This window comes from Lutzomyia longipalpis, chromosome 4, assembly GCF_024334085.1.
Source record: "Lutzomyia longipalpis isolate SR_M1_2022 chromosome 4, ASM2433408v1".
NCBI classification, from domain to species: Eukaryota; Metazoa; Arthropoda; class Insecta; order Diptera; family Psychodidae; genus Lutzomyia; species Lutzomyia longipalpis.
The window spans coordinates 12290935-12311541 of record NC_074710.1 but is presented as its reverse complement, the minus strand read 5'-3'; the positions used below and the strand labels follow the sequence as shown (position 1 = coordinate 12311541).

Here is a 20607-nt window from a genome sequence, read left to right as displayed (position 1 = left end):
TAATTGAACAACCCAAATCGAAAGAAAAGTTGGAAAATTATTATTTTTAAGGACTTTGAATAATCTTCTGCTGAGAAAAAAAATATGGATGACTTTGGATAAAAGAGAAGTCAGCAGTGAAGAATCCTCAATAATACAAAACTTATTTTCCCCCACAATCTCTTTTACTTTCACGAATAAGTCAAGCCAGTCAAAGAGACAAACTATTTAAATGTTTTTTTTATTATTAATATGTGATTCTATAAGTTGGAAGAATGCAAAAAATCGAAAAAATCTATAATTTTTCAGTAACAACTTGCAGCGTTACAGACGTAGCGTCATTTTTAGCAAACATGGCGCCTTTAACGAATTAACGATTTTATTTAAAGATGTGAATTCTCTGTGTCTAATTATCAGTTAGGACGTCATTCTTTAATCACATTTATTTTAATTCAAAGCATTTCTCACCAGGAAAAACTTTGGGAAAAATAATTAGAGTTAATAAAATTAGGAAGGACCCAAAATATGGCAAAGGGTTACAAAAGAAGAGCTAAAAAACCAAAAATTGATTTTTTGGACTGATTTAAATAGCCCCAATCTCCCTTAATGTGAAAAATGTAAATAAATTTACTTCTTTTGCTATTTCAAAATGCAATTTTTCAAAACTATTCACCGCTTTCCCCGATTTCCCTATGTAAAAATGGCGCGAAGTAAAATTCCAATGAAATGTCCGCAAAAATCGTTGGAATTCGTAGATAAATCTATATCCAAGATTGAATTCGGCGAGATATAACGGATTTATTTCAGTCTGATAAAAAACCTCTAAAATTTTGAAAATTCGTTCTTTCTTTTCAAGAAAAAATCATTTTCGGGGCTCCTGGAGCATCTGCAAATGCTCTGGAGCTCTCCAGAAAGCTTCTATGCAGAAATTGGGGCTCGCAATTTTTTTGACGGTTGAAGATTTTAAACGACAATTTTTTTTCGTACCGGATTTTTGAAATACTTATCGGCAATCGACGAAGTGTCGCTTCCTGACCACTAAATACTACTTCCGGTCGGGAAATTCGATGGGAAAGGCGAGAAAATTGCGAAAAACTTTCGGTGCGAGCGGAACAGTATCAGTGACGTGCGAGTGAGAGAATCGTGAGCCAATCAGATGATTGTCAAAGTTGTCAAAGTAACGTCACAGGAAGTGAAAAACAAAGCAAAAATCTAATTGGAAAAAAGGAAATTCTTTATTTTGTTTGCAAAAATGTACAACTTCAATGGTGATTTCCGTCGTCGTCCTGAGCAGAATTTTAGTGGGCAATCCCAAATGCCGGATCGTGAGTCCGTGATTAGGCGAGCGCAGACAGAACGGCAGAAACGGGAGGAGGCACGACAGCAGGAAACGAGTGCCCTCACAATTCAATCCTTCTTCCGCAGCTGCTTCTGGAGGCAGCGCATCAAGGCACGAGAGCGTGATAACTTTGATAGCTTCTTCCACACACAGAACACGCGTATTGCTACGCAGCAGCTGGATTTTCTCCTCAAGCGCTTTGTCTTCTTCTACGATCACTCACGGAATGACGATTGCCAGAGATTGGTGAGTTGCTGCTCTGCGTAACTTCCGTCTCTACGTGACTTGCAAGTTTTTTTCTTTTTTTACTTTTCAGGTGAAAATCTGCGAAATCATCACACAGGACTCCCAAGTTATCTTCCACAATGTTCTCCGACATAAAATTTGGAAGTATCGTCTGCAGAAATTACTTCACATTGCTCTCCGGCAGTTGCATGCCTCGATAAAGAATCCCCCGGAGATTCTTCTTCAAATGTATGAAATTTTCATTGTGGGCGATGCACCAGCACCATGGTCACAAATTGTCGTAGAGCTTCTCATGTATCTACTCCAGAGGAACTTCTTCCACTACATGAGACACATAATTGATGAGCAGAGTTCCCTCATACCCACCAATCCTGCGGAAATCACACCAAATTTGCTATGTTTTCGCTACCTCCAGCTCACCATGAAGCCCCTCTATCTCCTCCAGCACACTGATAATGAGAATTTCAGGTAAATCGATCATTTTAGGACCTTTTCTAGGATAGGAGTGTTGTTTAGCATCTCTTTCAATAAATTCGCAGTATTGCCGTTCTCACGAACTTCCTGCGTCACATTCTCAGTCCAGAGTTGACAAAATCCAGCAAAATTCTCCTTCTTCCCTACCTTGTCACGTGCAAGAGATTCCCCTACGTGAAATTCCTCAATTATCTCGCATCCCTTTCGAATGTAACCACCACGGAAACCACAACGTTATACTCGAGCTCCCTCCTCTATTCCCTTCTCTACATTGATCGCTACTACCTGGATTTGGTGAAGAATGTCGAGACTATGTCGTACTACCTGAGAAGCCTCTCCCGGATTCTCCATCATAGCGTTCAACTTTTTGCCGAGAAACGCCTCGAGGGGCAAGCTGAGAATCACAGTGATTCGGAGGATGATGAAGATCTCCCATTGTCCGTGAGTGTGGTGAGTGTTGAGGAGGAAGCACTGCAGGAGAGCATAAAAATCCTCGGAGATTCGCGTCATATGGCGAAAATTGCTGAATTCGTTGATTCCCTCGTTGATGATCATGAGGCAATTTCAGCTACATGCCACATCTGCAATAGCCTAATGATTTACGGAAGAATCACCACAACTGGACCCAATCATTCGTTGCTCGGAATTCTCGCGGAGAGATCCAAATTCATTCGTGCCACATGGTTCAGTGTGGATCAATTGGGTAGAACAATGGGTGGTTCCTTCTCAAATGCCATCGTTAAATGCGCAAATACCTCCGTACCCATCCTGACCACCTTCTGTACGCTTCTAAGTCAAAAAATCTCCACACTTCACGACGAGGAATTCATTGGTGGGCACAAAGACAACAGCCCAATGCCATTCAATGTGGACCAAATTATTGAAGTTAGCCACAGACTTACCACGCTATGCCTCGAAATAATCGACCTGGCCTTCCCAGAGACGAAAATCACGCTGAAAAATAACTACAAACCCGTCATTGATCCATCCAGTGGGCATGTGAGTGAAACAGCAATGGAACTGGAGAGGAATACCAAGTGGCGGCACATCTTCAAAGTTTGCGTCATCCTCCTGCGACAAATCTACAATCGGGACTTGCGCCTGTCCTTCTGCCCAATGAATCATTGGGATATACCATCATTTAATCTTGTCCTGGATAAGAGTGCAAATGTCTTCTACTTGCAGCACATTGTGCAGGAGGATTTAATCTCTCTCAATACCCCCACAACAAGTTCAACGGATCAATTGATGGAAAACGGTGGAATCCCCATGACGGCCAAGCAGATAAGATCAATTAAAATTCTCAAGGAGATTCCCTTTACAATTTCCTTCAATAGTCGCGTCGTGATGTTCCAGGAACTTCTAACGGTGGACAAGATGAGGTGAGTTTTATCACTTTTATAGCAGGAACGTAAAAATTCGCCCCCTAAAAATTCCATAAGTTCAGGTTTTTCTCCAGAAGTCAGAAGAAATTATTTTTATATAAAAAAAAAAGTTTAGAGAGGATATTTTCTAACGTTATGAAAAATTAACAGAAAAAAAAGTCAAACGTTAGAAGGGAAATGTAAAATTTGTAAAGAAAAATGAAACGTTGGAAGTGAAGCGGATGAAGTTAAAAAATACGTCAATGTTATGAAAGAAACGTCAAACATTGAACGTTAGGAAAGAAGTGTCAAAAGTAAAAAAAATATATCAAATGTTGTAAAGGAAACGTCAAACGTAAGGAAATCGTCAAATTAAAAAAAAAGTCAATCGTTAGAAAAGAAGCATCAGAATCTAAAGAATATGTCACACGTTAAAAAAAAACACGTCAAAGGTTTTGAAAAAAATCAAATATCGTAAAAAGAAACGTCAAACGTTAGAAAAGCGTCAGAAAATAAAAGAAGTCAAAAATTAGAAATATAAAACTTCTAAAGAAAAATTTAACGTTAGAATAGAAGCGTCAAAAGTTAAAAAAAACATCCAATGTTCTGAAAGAAACGTCAAACTTATAAAGAAACAGTTAACGTTAGAAGAGAAGTTAACAAATACTTTAAATGTTGTGTAGAAAACGTCAAACGTTAGGAGAAAAGTGTCAAAAGTTTAAAAAAAATCAAATGTTGTAAAGGAAACGTCAAACGTTAGGAAAACGTCAGAAGTTAAATGAAGTCAAACGATAGAAAAGAAGCATTAGATATATAAAAAAAACGTCAAACTTTACAGAAGTAATGTGAAACATCTAAAGAAAAATTTAACGTTAGAATAGAAGCGTCAAAAGTTAAAAAAAAAACATCAAATGTTGTGAAAGAAACATCAAACTTGTAAAGAAACGTCAAACGTTAGAAAAGATATCATAAAACGTCAGAAAAGGGCTTCAAATGTTATCAAAGAAACGTTAAACGTTGTGAAAATACGTCAAGCATTTGAAGTATTAAAGGTTTCTAAAGAAACATAAAAAAAAAAGCCTCAAGCACTAGAAAAGAAAATGTCAATTGTTAGAAATAAAACGTCACGTCATTTTTTACTTATTTTCAACGTCTTTAAAATTTTGAAGAAAAGACTTAAAACATTTTCTTAAATATATTTCTGTCTTCGCCAATAGTTTATAATTGAACATAAAAAAAATCCTTTAAGAATAATAAAATGAGCAAAATTCTAAAATAGATTCATTTTCTTTGCTTTCAGAGCTCAAAGGGAACCTCATAGATTCTTTGTGGAGCCCCGTATTCACCTCACAGTTAGGCGATCTCACATCTATGAAGATTCCTTCAATGCCCTGGCATATGGAAGTGGTGAGATCCTTGTAGAGACTTCCCTTTCAAACCAATGAGAATTGATGATTTTTAATTAATTTTCTTTTAGAACCTGATTTTCGTGGAAAATTCAAAATTCAAATGATAAATGCCGCAGGATTGGAAGAGGTGGGAATTGATGGTGGTGGAATTTTTCGTGAATTCCTCTCGGAACTCCTTAAGACAGCCTTCGATCCCCATCGTGGGTTCTTCATGATCACCACGGATAACAAATTGTACCCAAATCCCGGTGCTGGGAAGATTGTGGAGGATTTTAAGGAGCACTACTACTTCATTGGACGCATCCTGGGGAAGGCTCTCTATGAGAATTTACTCGTTGAAGTACCACTGGCGGAGTTTTTTCTCTCAAAGTTGGTCAGTAAGTATCCAGATGTGGATATAAATCAACTAGCATCCCTTGATCCTGTACTCCATCGCAACCTGCTGAGCCTCAAAGCCTACGATGGGGATGTGAGTGAGTTGGGATTGGATTTTACGGTGGTTTGTGAGGAATTGGGGGAGACGCGTGTGGTGGAATTGAAGCCCGATGGGAGCAATATTGCTGTGACGAATCACAATAGGATGGAATACATTCACCTTATGGCGGATTACAAACTAAATCGCCAAATTCGTCCGCAATGCTTGGCCTTCCGGGAGGGATTGCAGAATGTCATCCCGACGGAATGGGTGTCAATTTTCAGCAACAAAGAATTCCAACTTCTCATCTCGGGGGCGGAGCATTCAATTTGCGTGCAGGATCTCAAGTGTCACACAAAATACGGCGGAAACTACACAGAAGATCACCCAACGATCATCCTCTTTTGGCGTGTCATTGAGAATTTCACAGACATTCAGAAGAGACAATTTCTCAAGTTTGTCACCAGCTGCTCCAGGCCACCACTACTTGGCTTCCGGGTAAAGAGCGAAACTCAATTTGACGGAATTTTCTTTTCTTTTGAAAATTAATCTTTTTTTTTTCTCGTAAAATTTTATAGGAACTCGACCCACCCTTTTGCATACAGGATGCTGTGAATACCGAGAGACTCCCATCAGCAAGTACATGTCTAAATCTACTCAAGCTCCCCCCATTCCAGAACGAGGAAACAATGCGAATGAAGTTACTCTATGCAATTGATAGTGGTTCCGGTTTTGAATTAAGCTAATTTATTTACCATCCCAAGAATAATTTCTCCTACAAGAGGAAAACTTTATTTGAAAGGATTTAATTATACATTAAAATAAAAATTATATATTGAGATCTATGTGTGTGGAAATCAGCGTGCATCAAAAACGACCACTAAAAACATAATAAATGAAATTTTAGACCCGGAAAGAACTCCCGGAATGTTTTTTTTTTTTTTGAATACTTACATCGCTTTGTACGCTTCTTGTACATAATTCTGTAGCCACATTCACGGCATCGGATGGGATCTCGTGGTCTCATGTCGTTCTCGTGATGACATTCTGGAAAATTAATGCAGAAAATGTGAAAATTCGGGAAAAATGGTAAGGGAGGCATGCAAAACTAACCTCCACAAACATAAACCATTGCTGTTTTCGTCACAGCGGAGTCTTTTGATGAACTTGGCTCACTCATTTTATCTCAAAAACTTCTTGTTTCACTTTTCTTTGCTTTTCTGATGATTTTTTTTTTGGAGTTTTCCGGGTATTTTATAAGAAAATGCGTAGCGCAAAACCCAGATGCGTTTGTTTTTATTTTGAGTGCGAATTTAAGGTTATGTTATTATCTCTGCCAAGAGAAATGTTCAACACTAGAGGCGCTAATGTCGTTAACCAATTTTATCTAATTCTTGCAATTTTCTTCCGTTTTTCACAGTTTTTAGAGAATTTTCTGAGATAGATTAAGCTTTCCTGACGTACAAAGTCATTTATTTAAAAATTTTATCTTACAATTCTTGCAAATTACGTTTGTTTTTAATCTTCATTTTTCTAAAAAAAAAATTGATAAACCCCTTAGAAAATTTTTAATCGCTTTTCGCCGAGTGCTGAAAATCGATGAAATCTTCGGCAGTTTTCGTGGAATTTCGCATAAGATTCCCCCCTATGTATTTGTGTTTTTGTGAACCTTTGTGTGTGTGTGGGAAATGTGTCTTCGCCGCCATTGAAATAATTTGGCTTGCTTGTGAAAAAAATTGCCAAGAAAAGTGAGAAAGTGACAAAATGAGTGGTCAGGAGGGCGATAAGATTCCCGTGGGGAAGACAATCGCCTTCCCAATTGATCTAGCTCCCAAGGTGGCCCTTGTGAAGCCAGCAACAGACGGGAAAACGCAAACACAGCAAACTTTTCGGTAGGTGCTCAAAAAAAGGGGGGCGCTTCTAATTTTACTACAAATTCTCCCGGAGAATTTCCTTAAAAATATTTGTTTTCTTTCTTGGGGTGTCTTGTAGAACAATTGGACAGCCACAGATGAGACTCATTGCAGGTGCCGTACAGACTTCGGGAACGGCACAAATCATCCAGACGCATTTAATGCCGCCCCAGGCGATGATAAAGCAAGGTGAGTAGCTTTGGAGGCTGTCTGTGGCCCCAATTTGGTACAAAGTTTTGTTTTCTTTGGCAGTTGACACATCCGGAAGGACACAGATTACGGCATTGCCGGCACGAAGTATCTCTCAGACATCCATTACAGTCACCCGGACACAGACTCCGACAACTTATGTGCCAAGAGGTAAGGATTTTAGCAAGAGGAATCAAAAGGAATCCCTGCAAGGAAGTTTCCACGAGTAATTAATTTTATTTCTTTCCGGATGTTCCCTAGGGGTGACGACTGTGACAAATATGGCAGGAGCCAGGGCAGTAGCAACTAATCCACGTACCCCAACACCCCCAGGGGCACAAATAAGTTCAACATTCGTACGGAGTACAGCACCACCGAGAACACCATCACCAGCAGCAACAGTCATCTCTCCAGGTGAGTTCCTAATTGTCCATCACTTATGGCCCAGAGTGCTAAAGGGTTCACCCCTTGACCGCACTGCCGTGAGTTCGAATCCCGGGGAAGAGGGTAATGTGATGAACTTAGCTAATGGGGGGCATTTTTGTCACCCAACCACGGCCTAAAAGCTGTGGAAACTGATCATTGGGGGAGTCACGAAGCTCCCCTGACTATGATTTCTACTAATCTGAATCTTCTTCCCCACAAAAGAGCTTTTTTTTTTTGGAAAAACTTCCGGAAAAAGTTTGCTAAATACTTTGAAATTTCTATGTGCAGCTGTACAAGGAGCTGCAACGTGGATGTCGGGAACTGTTCAGGTCCCAGCACAGCTAATTCGTGCCAGTATAAGTCAGGCACCACGTCCACAGCGAATGCTAACGCCGGGCACGAGTAGCGTCACCACGACAGCTGGGGCAACGATAACGGCAAATGTGGTGGCTGCATCGCCAGCTGGACAGAGTGGGCAGGCAACAACGGGTGCTCAGACGGTATCGGGGGCATCGCAGCAGCAGATTTTTGCCACACTGGCCGCCGTTCAGTGTGCTCCGCGTCAGCAGACGGCAACTCTTGTCTACAGTAGTGTCTCAAATCCGCAACAGCAATTCCCCGGGCAGCGTCTTGCCGTGGCAACATCCCTCGGTGGCCCACGCCAGGTGCGTCCCATTCAGCTGAGCAATGCCCGTCTGTCGGCGGCAGGGATTGGAGTGCGTGTCAGTGCGGCAAATATCAGCATTCGTGCCCCAAGTGTACCCGTTTTGGCACCTTCGAGTGTCCTCACGACCATCCCCACGCAAGCACGCACCTCCCAGACAACTGGTGGTGGTCTCACGGCCACGGGAACACTTCCGGCAACAAGAATAATTCAAGTACAGCAACCCCCGGCTGGTGGAACGGCTCAGGTGATCAGTGCAAGTCGCCTTGCGGGGAATCTCATGACACTCCATCCGGTGATCATGAATACCCCCACGGGGACGCAGCGAAGTGCAACAGCAACGAATCTGGGCACCGGAAAGGTACAACCATCGCTCACAATCACGCACGTGGGGAAGCTCCCATCGCAGGGGGCGACACAGGCAACAGGAAGTGCTGCACCGGCTCTGGCGCAAGTTAGTGGCACACAAACGGGGCAACTGCAGTCTCAGACGCATCATACAGTGTCCGGAGGCATGGGTGGGATGGGTAGTCAGACGGCGGGAAGTCAGTCAATTGCGCAGATTGTGAGTGTGAATCAACAGGGTGCCATTACGGGGCAGGCACATCAGCTGGTTGCTGTGAATCAGCAACAACTTCTCACGGCAACGCAGAATCCATCGAGTGGGGCCACTGTTGTCCCCTTGGCCATTGCAGCACGTCCCGGTGCAGGGCAGACAGCTGTCACACCGGTTCAGCAGCAGGTTTCCAGTCAGGCAGCCATTGTACGTACCAGCGTACCCGGAATTTCCGTTTCAAGTGGTAACGTTGTGAGTCAGGTGGTGTCTGTGCCGCCAATTGCAAAAGTTCTGCCCCAGCAGCAATCTACGGAAGTTTCCGGTGTCTTCATACAGCAGCGTCCTGCAACTTCCGGATGTGCTACTCCGGTGTCAGCAGCTGTCACTGTGTCCGGAATGCAATTGGCACTCACATCATCTGCCAGTGGTACAGCTACGAGTATCAGCTACTCATCAGCTGGTGGTTCATTCGCCGTTGTTGGGGGGAATCGTCAAATTCACGGACTTGTCCCATCAACATCCGGTACACAGGCACAAACAGCTGCCGTACAAACTGTCCCGGTGCGTTTTCAACCGAATATGCCCCAACTGATTGTTGATAGCTCCACCACTGGGCAGCAGGGAACGCATCAGATTATTACAATGACACAACCAACATCCAATGTCTCCCAACAGCAGCCACAGCAGCAGCAGCATATGATCATCCCAATGCCAGCTAAACTAGCTCCAGCAAGTCCACGTCCGAGTATTTTACGCAAACGTGACAGTGAAGGGATCTGCGTTGCACCGAAGGGGGTTAAAAATCTCGTTCCAATCCTCCAGTCAATGGGGAAGGCACCCACACCGGTGCCAGAGCCGGAGAAGGAGATCAAAATGGACATGCCATCACCCCCAAGACCTCCGTCCACGGATGGTTCGACAACAGTGAGTGCCACATCGAGTCCGGGACTTGAGCAGCAGCAACAGATGCCAGACCCTGAGGAAATCTCAATGGCACTTCGGGTACAAAGTGAACTCGCATACACGACAATGAGTGCAGCTTTTGCTGCTAGTACATCAGCTGCGCAAGCCACAGAAGCACCCGAAGTGGAGGTAACACCCCGAAAGAAGCCACGAAAGCAGCAAATTGACAGTGGGACAGATGCAGCGCCGCAGCCCGAAGCTCCCAAGGCAACAATGCCACAAGTGAATAATAAGGAGAATAACAATCAAATGCAGGAGGTGACGATCAAGAAGCCACGCACGTGTTCCCTCCTGGAGACCTACAAGCAGAACTGGAAGGCAGCAAATAATCATTTTCAGCGCTATTCGGATGTGAAGCCACGCGAGGAAAGGAGACCGTCAGTGATGGATTTGGCTAATCAAGCGCACGTCCTGCAGAAGGTCAATGGATGGAAGATTTATCATCTCAGTGCCCAAATGGAGGATTTGGTGAGTTAATTTATTCAAATTTAATTTTTCGATAAGGGGGTGTTTATATGGAGAATATTTTGATTTTCTTTTGGGCAAATCTTTCGAATATTGGCAAAAAAAATCGAATATTCCGAAGATCTGAGTATTTTTCTATTCTAAATAATTTTTTTCTAGCTTGAATTTACTCCGTTTTTAGGTAGAATTTTAGTTGTCATTCTAAAACTTTTCAAAATTAAAAATTGAATTTTTTTCAGTCTGAATTTAGTACTTTTTGGGCTTGAATTTAGTACCCTTTTCGGTTTAGATTTAGTACATTTTAATGCTTAAGTTATCTTTTTGACTTAAATTTAGTACTTTACGATTTTTTAAGACAGGATTTGCTTCATTGCTCATCAAGAATTCATTGAACAGTATTGAATTTAGTATGTTTAAGGCTTTCATTTCGTTCTTTTTAAACATTTGTTTGTTAATCAAAGACTTTAATGATGATTAAATGATTAAAAACCGAACAATTATTTTAAGTTTGAATTTAGTACTTTTTAGGCTTGATTTTAGTACATTTTAAGCTTTTGATTCTCAATATGAGCTTCTTCATAATTAAAAAGCAAATTAGTTTTTTAGCTTGAATTTAGTACAATTCGGTTTGAATTTAGTACTTTTAGGCTTTTGCTTATCAATCTGAGCCTTTTTAGGATTGAAATCCACATGAATTTAGGCTTGAATTGAGTACTTCTCGGCTAACTTTTAGTACATTTTAAATTTTGATCTTTTTGGTTTGAATTTAGTACTTTTTTTCAAAGAATTCTTATCCTCAATCTGAGACTTTATGATTATTTAGTACTTTTAGGCTTGAATCAAGCACTATTTCGACTTAAATTTATTACTTTTTAGGCTTCATTTTAGTACTATTCAGGTATTTTCTCATCAACTTGAGTGTCTTTAAAATTAAAAAGAAAAAAAAATTTCAACTTAAATTTAAATTTTTGTGCTCAAAAAAATCATTTGAAATTCTCACATTTTGGCCATTTTGTTCCTGTAGAGTTTCCAAAATAACGTGACCATCCCTTAGTACGTTGAAGCTTGAATTTAGTACCGACTTTTAAACTTTAATTTTGTACTTTTTATGCCTTTACTCCTCAATTTGTGTTTTTTTTTCATAGGGTTAATATTTTTATTTTTAATGCAGAAAATATCGAATTTTTGACGAATTATTTAAGCAGAGATCTTGTTTTTTTTTGGATAATAAAAGAAAAAATAATTTACCAAATTTTTTCTCTTTAATTTTTTTCAGTGTGAGCTGGAGTCTCAAGTGTACGACAAATTGTCTTCGATGCTGCAGGTGATGGAGGCGCACGAGCAGAATCCAGATGTGGATCGTGTGAATGATCTGCTCAAGGGGAACATGCAGAGGAGTAAGGTGATCATTGATGGGGTAAATGAGGCCCGGGGGCAGATAATGAAGATCTTCGATCACAAATCCCACGTGTCTGACATTATCCACCGGTGTGCGTCAAAGAGGAACTTCAAGAAGCGCGAGAAGACATAAAAAAATGACGAGAACGCCAAGGAAGGATGTTTTTTTGTGCACATTTTACTTATAAAGAAGATTTTATCAATAAAACAAAAAATGATTTAATCTCTAAATGAAGAGTTTTCTTTTCTTTTTCAAGAAAAATGAAAAAGAATATTTTCTTAACATTTCATAGAGTGCATTTTATTATTCTCAAATATTCTTTACAAGTGCTGTACAATTCACTAATACGAGATACATTTATACAACAATATGAATTTGATGTGTTCTCACGGCGGAGATTCATCGTCAAATTCCCATCTTTTATCCAGAAAAGTTTTCTTTGGTTTTGTTAGACATTGATTAGGAGATTAATGAGTATTTTGGGTAGATTTTCATTTCATTTGCAATAACCTTTATTCCTGATTTTTAAACATTTCTCTTTGTCTCTAAAAGGTAAAGTATACAATACAAGTTATTTCCTTTTGTCATACTACACGAAACTTACTAATATTAGTCAAAATAGTGTCTCCGCTACCGATGGCGCGTTATTCATTTTTCTTTCATTTATTTATTTATTTTTTAAATTAGTTAAAACCTAAATTTCTCAATAAATATTCAATATTATCTATTTTTAAATATAACATTTTTCAAAGTTTTTTTTTATTCTGTATATCATAAATACCTATATTTTTTATGTTTATGTATAATATATAGTTTTTTTTCTTTTATATTTCTTATCTCTTTAAAAATGATATGATGATGATATAAAGCGATTTGTGTGAAGTTATTTATCCCATACTGATGTGTCACATAGTTTCTATTTTTTCTTCATTTCTTTCATCTTTTGCACTTGGAATTAAATTGGCAGAAATTGGTATGTGTCTTCGCTAATAATGTTCATGTAAAAACATAGAATCCTATGTACAAGGGTCAACTTTCTATACTTTCCTTGGTTTCTGTTACTTTATTATTACATAATCAATTCCAACTTTTAAAAAAATATTAACAACAAAATATTTATTACATAGAATTTTTATAACATAAAAACTCAGCAATGAAATTCAACATTATTTTCTAACTAAATCATGTTAATTAACAATTAGGATGTAATTTACAATCCTTAATGTTTTATAAAGTTTAAAAACTGAATTAAAAATGTAAATTTTTAAAGCAAAAATTCTATGATAAAATAACAAAAAAACATTAAAAACTTAGTATGGACACATTGCAAATAGAACAGTTTATTTGCAAAATAAAACAAATTCGATGATATGTTGATTGCAGAATAAGCAGGTACGAAAAAAGATGTCTATGTTTCTAGATATTCCTCAACGTTTAAGGCTAGTTTGTCAATGTGATTTAATCTACGATTCTATATGCAGTGCTTGCGAAAATGAAGCAAATCCTTTGTTATTTGTTTTATTGCTATGCGTTAATTTTTATTGTTTTTCTATATTTTGTGTCTTTGCTAAAATTAACATCGAATTTATTACGCTGAATTAAAAAAAAAACTAAATTAAAATTATTTCTGAAGATTGTAAATCAATTTCATTTACTAAATACATAAAAGCGTTTGTGTACTGACTGTAAAACATCGCAATGAATAAAAATGTATATAACAAATTTCAACAAAAATGCTGCAACATTAAAAGCTTTATGTTTATGCCATTCTTGAAATTCACGATATTTTCCTATTAAATCAATATTCTATGTTTTACCAGTTTTAGCATAGACACACACCTAAAATAAAACAATTTACTTCCAAGTGCAAAATTTTAGGTAATCTTTAGTTTTATTTTTTTCTTGGTTTATTGAGTATTTTCCTTTGCCAAATTCTTTCCTTTAATTCCTTAAAATATCATGTTTTTCTTTCACAAAAATAATCACATATTTTTACGAGGGAGCTTCCCCATTAGCATTTCTTTGTATTACATGTTTTTAAGCATAAATTTAAAGCATGCTTTTCTTGCAATGTTTAAGGACAGATATGTGTTTGTTGAATGGACCAAAATTCTATTTTTTTTCTTGCGGTTTGTAGAGCAAAAAATTCATTGTTTGTCGTTGCTGCGGGACAAAAAGTAGATTAATATATCATAGTTTTTTTTTGTCTGGTTACTCTGGTTATGTATTTTTTTGTTTTAGAATTTGAGCTTTTCAAGTTTCAGCGAAGCTAAAAGCAACAGCTGCTTAAAGGAAATTACATAAATAATAAAAAGAAAATAATCATGAACATTTATAGTGAAGATTAAACAGTGAACGTTTTTTTTTTAAATGGATTTTCTGAATTTTTATTATTTCCTTAAATTCTATGTTTTTTTGCATAATTTTCACGGAGATATCTAATTCGCAGTTTTCTTCATGAAGATCATAAAATCACTGAATTTTTCTTTCCTTTTTTCTCCTAAAAAAAGTGTCCCCCAATAAAATAGAGAGGTCAACATCGTTTGTTTTATCTACTAAAAATAACCTAAACTGACCTCGATTTTCTATGTTTTTTATTCATCAATTTTTCTTAGTTAATACCTATACTCTTGCAATGCGCTAGCCTAGAAATTCTTAATTTTATACTCAATTTTTTTTCTTTGCTAAATGCTTTTTTCTGGTCAAAATTCTGTGCTCACCAGGAGGAGTAACGAGCAACTTTTTCTTTTTCTTTTTTAAAAGAAATAAAAAATAAATTAAACTGCTGATTATTTTTGTATAATATTATTTAGCTTTCTGTGGGATTCATTAACAATGGGTAGGATATTATGTTATATATATATAGATGATTCAGGGCATAAACCAAAGAAAAATAAACACACGGTTTGTGTCCTGAATGATGACATAGAACCTATGAAATTATTGTTTGCAGCCATCTTGAATTTTTTTTAAATAACTTTTGGTACCTTATTTCTGGAATGGATTCCTCGGGGAGCCACCGGGTATGTCCAAATTGCCTCCAGTTGATTGGTATGAAGCACCGTAGTTGTCGTTAATGTGTGAAACTTCATTTAGACGAGTGCTGGATAATGCTCGTGGGATAGGATTGCTGGGGACTCCATGAGGAGCTAGATGTGAAGTCTCTTCGGCCACCTAAAGCCGAGAAAAAAAAATTAAAATAAAGAAGCGAGAAGGAAATAAGAAGAATTATCTTACCTGACGTGGATCTTCAGTCATGGGGATATCTGATACAAATCCTCCTTCCTTGCGATAGAAATTGATGAAGATGAATGCAGCCAGGACAAAAATGCAGGTGATACCTGAGAAAAAAAGTGAAGAAAAATGCAAAATTTCAATCTGAAACTCATTAAAATTGATTTTAGAAGCTCACCATAGCCCCTGAAGGTAGCTGTAGTCCCAAAGTATGTTACAAAGATCCTAGATAAAAGAAAAATCCCCTTAGATGATCCCAGCCGTAAACCAATAGAGAAAACTTTCTTCTAACTCACCCGCCAATGACAGCACCACATCCCCTTCCAAGTCCATGATGTAGACCCTGAAGAACACCCTGTGCCGATGATCGAAGAGGTTGTGGGGTGTTGTGGGCAATGTAGGAGCAACAGGCTGCCCAGACGGCAGCATGAGTGATGCCCTGCATAAATTCAAACGGCAACACCCACCATGGATTCTTCAAGTAGGAAATGTAGAGGAAGCGCAGGATGTTCCCAACTAGACCCAAGCAGAGCACTTTGACATGCCCAATTTGTGTAATGAGTCGAAAGCTGAAGAAGTAGGCAAATATCTCACTGATGTGATTGATAACGGATGCAACACCGAACAGTGTCGGGGAGCCCCCGTAGTCTTGAAGGTGCCAAAAGAGGAATGTGAAGATCAACCCAATACCGAATCCCATGAACCAGGCAACAAAGAGGAAACTGCCGCACTTTAGATCCTTAAATTGCTTCAGCACTGTCACCCATTCGGGCATTTCACGCGTTGTCTGGGCAAACATCTTTGTCTGAGCACCCAGATCAGACGTTAATGAAGATCCAGCTGGTTTTGTGGGTGCAGCCAGTGAAGGAAGTTGAAGCTGCGCAGCCAGTTGATTTTGCATCTCATCCTCATAGCTTGGTTTCACCTGCAATGGTACACAAAGTTGGAAAACTTCTTAACTACTACTCTTCTGTCAAAAACAACCCCTGATGCGCACTTACCTCTCCAGGAGCTTCCTCAGTCGCTGTAGGCTCCTCGTAGTCGTACTTGAAGTTAATTTGCGTGGCAGTTAGCAGTGCAGCACCCATGAGAACGGAGAAGGTAGCAAAGCAAATTGTATAGTTCTTCTCCTCCTTCTCCGGACCACACGGATGATCGGGGAATGCCGTTGAGTGATCCAATGCTATCCCAACGAAAAACATAGCCAATCCCCATCCGAGGGAGCCAAACATACGCTGATGCCCATATCGATCTGCATCATCGCCGAGGATTGTAATTACAGCCGAATCAGCCAAAGTAATTGCAGGTGCTGCGAAGAATTCTCCAATGATCACAAGGAGGATCAGGAGGAAGAAAGCCTTTTGAATGTCCTGGAATTTTTTTTTAAATTAAAGTTTAATTATTTGAAATATAATTTAAGCTCTGCTACAAACACCAACGACTTACCTCAGTACGGTAGACAATGGAGGAGAAAAGCGGGGAAACCCAGCTTCCGTGCAATTTAGCATTGTAGTTGGTGGCATAGCGAACATCAAGAGGTGACACACCAGCCTCAGATAGTGGTCTTACGGCTCTCTTTGCGCGTTCATACTGCTCAACACCTTCACTGAGATGCTCAGAGCTCATATCCAGAGCCCAGTTGGTATCACTGATGGAACGCTTGAGAATCCGTGGTGCCTGTGGGACTTTAAGCTCGTAATCAGTGGCGTTGCGCCTTTCTAGGCAACTTGTGGCTGGTGGTTGGATGAAACCCAGTGGTAGTGTAAAGAGGATCCAGCAGGATAGCGATGCCAATAGGAGGGTTTTGCCTTTCTTGCAGCGATCAGCATAGCTACCCCAGAAGGGAGCTGAGAGGAATTCCACAAAAGGACGTATGCCAATCAGTAGACCACACTGCCCAGGATTCATGCCCATCTGCTTGAAGTAGACGCCTGAGAAAAGGATAAAAAAAAATATTTTTCCTTTTTTTCAAATCTTTGAAATTTGTGAAAAAAAAGGAGATCTACCCATGAGGGGAAAGAGTGATCCAAATGCCGAGTAGAAGAAGAAGTAGAAGGTCTTCACGAAGAGTAGCTCCTGATCCACAGAACCGCAGAACATCTCAATAATATCGTAACGTCCGCGAATTTTGTGCGTTGACTCCTTCGCCTGTGGATAGAGATTGGGATCCACTTCACCTTCCGCCTCCGGGTCCACCATCGGGCGTGCTTGTTGGTAGTGAGCCGGTGGGGCACGCTGCTGGCCATACTCCGAGTATTCATCATTCAACTGCTCCATTTTCCCTGCCTCAACTCTGTCCCTTTGCCTCGATGTGCTTCTTCTTTGCCTTTTCTTTTGTGAGTTTTCTTCAAATAAATTTTTAAAAAAAGTCGTTTTTAAAAGACATTTTATTATCCTTAAAAATAAAGAAAATGTTCATTTCATCCATCTATTGTGTCCTGACCCTCCATAGGGGGAAGATATGCCTGAACGTTCGTTTCGGCTCTTATGTTATTCATAATAAACAACGAAACATTTTATGTTAAAAATTATGCTAAATTGATTTTTTTTTAGCAAAAATCGCAAAAATTAGGGAAATGGAAGAATGAATGCTTATTAGGGATATGTGAGTCACTATATGTCCTTCCGAGAACGTTTTCTGGCTCAAATCTCTATCACAAACTCTCGTAAGTTCTCAATTAAAAAGAAAAAGCTTGATTGATCAAATTTATCTGCAATAAAAGCGTATTCATTCAATCTGCCTTACGCCATGTTCTTTCAGCTTGATGTTCATTTTCATTTCACTGATCCTATATTTTGGGCAGGATGTATCCTTTCCCTTCCTATAAGCTTCCAATAAGTCTCTGATAAATGAAGGCTATCTAATCAGGGTTGAATGATTGAAAAGTTTGAACAATTTTTTGAAAAAAAATCATATTTTTAATAGTTTTAACGTGATAAAAAGAATCATGGCTGCAATTGCAAAAATGCTACTTCTTTTGAATGTTTTCAACGATTTTTAACCTTAAAAACTTTTTATTTCCCTTCGCTCATTTTCCATTTAAAATTTTCAGCATTATATTATAGCTCTTTATTCATTTAAAATCAAAGTGCATCTTTAGTTGCTGTTTTGTTCAGATTTGTGACGCCATCTTGAAAGATGCCATTGAGACTTTTAGGTTATTTTAAATGAACTAAAATGTTGAATAATATAGCACTTCATTTTCTTCCTTATTTTCTTTTCCCAATATTTTAATGATTCTGAGAAAAAGAGTTTCAAGCTTTTACAATACTAAATAGCTTGGAATAATATTTAATTTTAAAACATTTATTTTTTAAAAATAATTTTGTAGAATTTTAGGAAAATCGAAACAATTAAAACTTGAAATTATCATGTGGAGTGAAAAGTTTTTTATCCAATTAACTAAATGTGTTTTAATTTTAACAATTAATTTGGTAAATTTGATTTAACACTATTTAAATGAAAACAAAAACCTTTACAAATTATATTAATTTTGCCAATTAAAAAAGTTTGAAGGGTTGGTGAGACAAAAGGGCTTCATGTTGAATTTAGCAGATGAATCTCTCTATGCGTGGAGCAACATGGGTCGATATGAATATAAATGCGAGAAAAATAAAATATATAACTCACTTTACTCTTAGAAAGCTTCCTGTATGTTGTGGCTCAGGCGTCCATTGAGGTCAGGAAGGATGTGCAAAAAATCTAATGTGGCTGAAGCACCTTGTGAGTGTCCTTCCTGTATATGCAAACGGAGATGCAGCTGCGGATGCAAATTCTCGGAAGAAATCCCTGTGAGTGATGTCATAAAATTTATTCCATATACAAAATTGAATTTCACCCTCCACACATGGATGGGGAGGCTCCACCATTTTTTTGCATCACCTGCCATGGGCACAGTACTAGACATGGTAGGTACATTGTGATGGAATAAAAACAGGATATTGTAGAGGATATTGAAAATGTGCAATTTACAGTAAATTTATAATTTCCTCCTTTGATGTCTTTGGCAACAATTTTCCTCTTTTGCACACATGCAAAATGTGTCACACGGTGGGGGGTGCAAAAATGGCTCTTGATAGAGTTGAACACCAAAAGGGGGTTGATTGATTGAAAGGGCCAACAATGGGGGAGAAACTCACCAAATTCCACGGAATTCTCAGGGAAAAAATTCAACACACTTCACTGCCGATGGGGGCTCTTGCCCAGCAATGGCCAGGAGTCTCAGTGAGGGAGAGTCCCCAAAAAAGGTCACCACACAAGAATATTCAACAGCACACCGAACACAAATGACAGGTACTGAAGGGGATCGATAGAATTTATAGCATTCCACGGGACCAGGAAGCTCCAAATGCGCAAGTCTCGCCCTTCCTGGCCATGGCGGGATTTTTTTTCTATAATCATTTAAAGCAGAGAACAGAGATGTTTTTAAAATTTAAAGTTTCATTTTTTTTTGAGTCCTTAGTCCTAAAATAGAATTCCTTATTCCTTAGGTACTGTACTGTAGTATATATAGTTGGAATCAAAGAGAAAATTAAATGTAAATTAAACTCTAATTAAAAGAACAATCTTTGTGGACTAATAGCACTCCTCGGTTATTTTTATGGAAAAATTAAATTACATAAATAAAATTATTACTCTTATTACTCCTAAGACAAATGAACAAAATAAATGAAAATAGAGGAAAATTCACATTCGAAGTAAAAGTATGTGTAGAAGGAAAATTCTCAGTTGAAATAAAGTCTCTTTAAGCTTTCCTAAAGCATTTCCTAATGCCAGCTTTTGAAGAAATCATTGCAAAAAAAATAAATAACCATAACAATTATGGGTGGGGTCAATTAAGTCAATTTGAAAAAATCTTAATCTGCAGAATTGTAAAAGGAAAAGAAGTTTTTCTTAGAAGAATTTCTTACAAGGATCTTGCTCAATTTCAACGGGAATTGTGAGCTTTTGAGCGTTTTCAGCTTTTCCTGAACTCTTCCACTTTTATTTTTGTGCGAAAATTTTGAGGTATTTTCAATCATTAATGGGGCGAATTAAATTTGTAGAATTTTCTCTCCCTTAAAAATAAAGCAAAAATTAAAACAAAACAAAGCAAAAATCTTGAATATATTCGGGGTTAAGAAAGTGAGAATAAAAAAAAAACAAAGAATTTAAGTTTTGAGTCGTATTCTGCGACCAAGAAATCCTTGAATTTTCAATAATTTCTTCTGAAAGGAGTCTAGTCAGCTATGAGAATTCCCCTGGGTCGAGAAAACAATTTGTTCATTATATGGGGTAAATTGAAACAATTTTTTTCTTTTCTTTTCTAACAACTTTAAAGTTCTTGTAAGATTTTGACAGTTTAATGTTTTTAAAATCGTTCTGTTGTCGTTCTATAAAAATAAACAAAGAATTAGTTGTTCCAGAAAAGTCAGAAAGAACTTTACAGAGGCTTAGAAAAGTAATTTGTCAGAAACCTGTTTAAAGAAAGAAATAAAATGTCAAAATCTTATAAGGCTTATAAGATTTTTCCCAGAATACCAAAAATCCTATAACTGACGAATTGTAAGGAAAAAAAGAAAAGATTTGTAT

General features: G+C 38.1%; 3 protein-coding genes across 3 annotated transcripts; 2 read left to right on the top strand and 1 right to left on the bottom strand.

The window, feature by feature from the left end:
* Positions 1-1129: 1129 nt before the first annotated feature.
* On the top strand, positions 1130-6137 carry LOC129796342 (ubiquitin-protein ligase E3C). Its single transcript, XM_055838159.1, has 6 exons — positions 1130-1564; positions 1635-2032; positions 2104-3420; positions 4703-4809; positions 4880-5724; positions 5805-6137. The coding sequence occupies exons 1-6, from the start codon at positions 1232-1234 to the stop codon at positions 5970-5972; spliced, it is 3168 nt and encodes a 1055-aa protein (XP_055694134.1). The 5' UTR covers positions 1130-1231; the 3' UTR covers positions 5973-6137.
* Positions 6138-6860: 723 nt separating this feature from the next.
* On the top strand, positions 6861-12031 carry LOC129796341 (histone deacetylase complex subunit SAP130). Its single transcript, XM_055838158.1, has 6 exons — positions 6861-7118; positions 7219-7328; positions 7392-7499; positions 7590-7742; positions 8043-10405; positions 11679-12031. The coding sequence occupies exons 1-6, from the start codon at positions 6991-6993 to the stop codon at positions 11931-11933; spliced, it is 3117 nt and encodes a 1038-aa protein (XP_055694133.1). The 5' UTR covers positions 6861-6990; the 3' UTR covers positions 11934-12031.
* A 43-nt stretch (positions 12032-12074) lies between these two features.
* On the bottom strand, positions 12075-19324 carry LOC129796340 (major facilitator superfamily domain-containing protein 6). The gene is made up of 10 exons (XM_055838157.1): positions 19176-19324; positions 18667-18825; positions 17042-17380; positions 16482-16966; positions 16037-16405; positions 15332-15960; positions 15214-15260; positions 15039-15142; positions 14789-14975; positions 12075-13964 (listed from the first exon to the last, which is right to left on the bottom strand). Exons 3-9 carry the CDS (start codon positions 17310-17312, stop codon positions 14790-14792), a joined length of 2091 nt encoding a protein of 696 aa, XP_055694132.1. The 5' UTR covers positions 17313-17380; positions 18667-18825; positions 19176-19324; the 3' UTR covers positions 12075-13964; position 14789.
* Positions 19325-20607: the final 1283 nt, after the last annotated feature.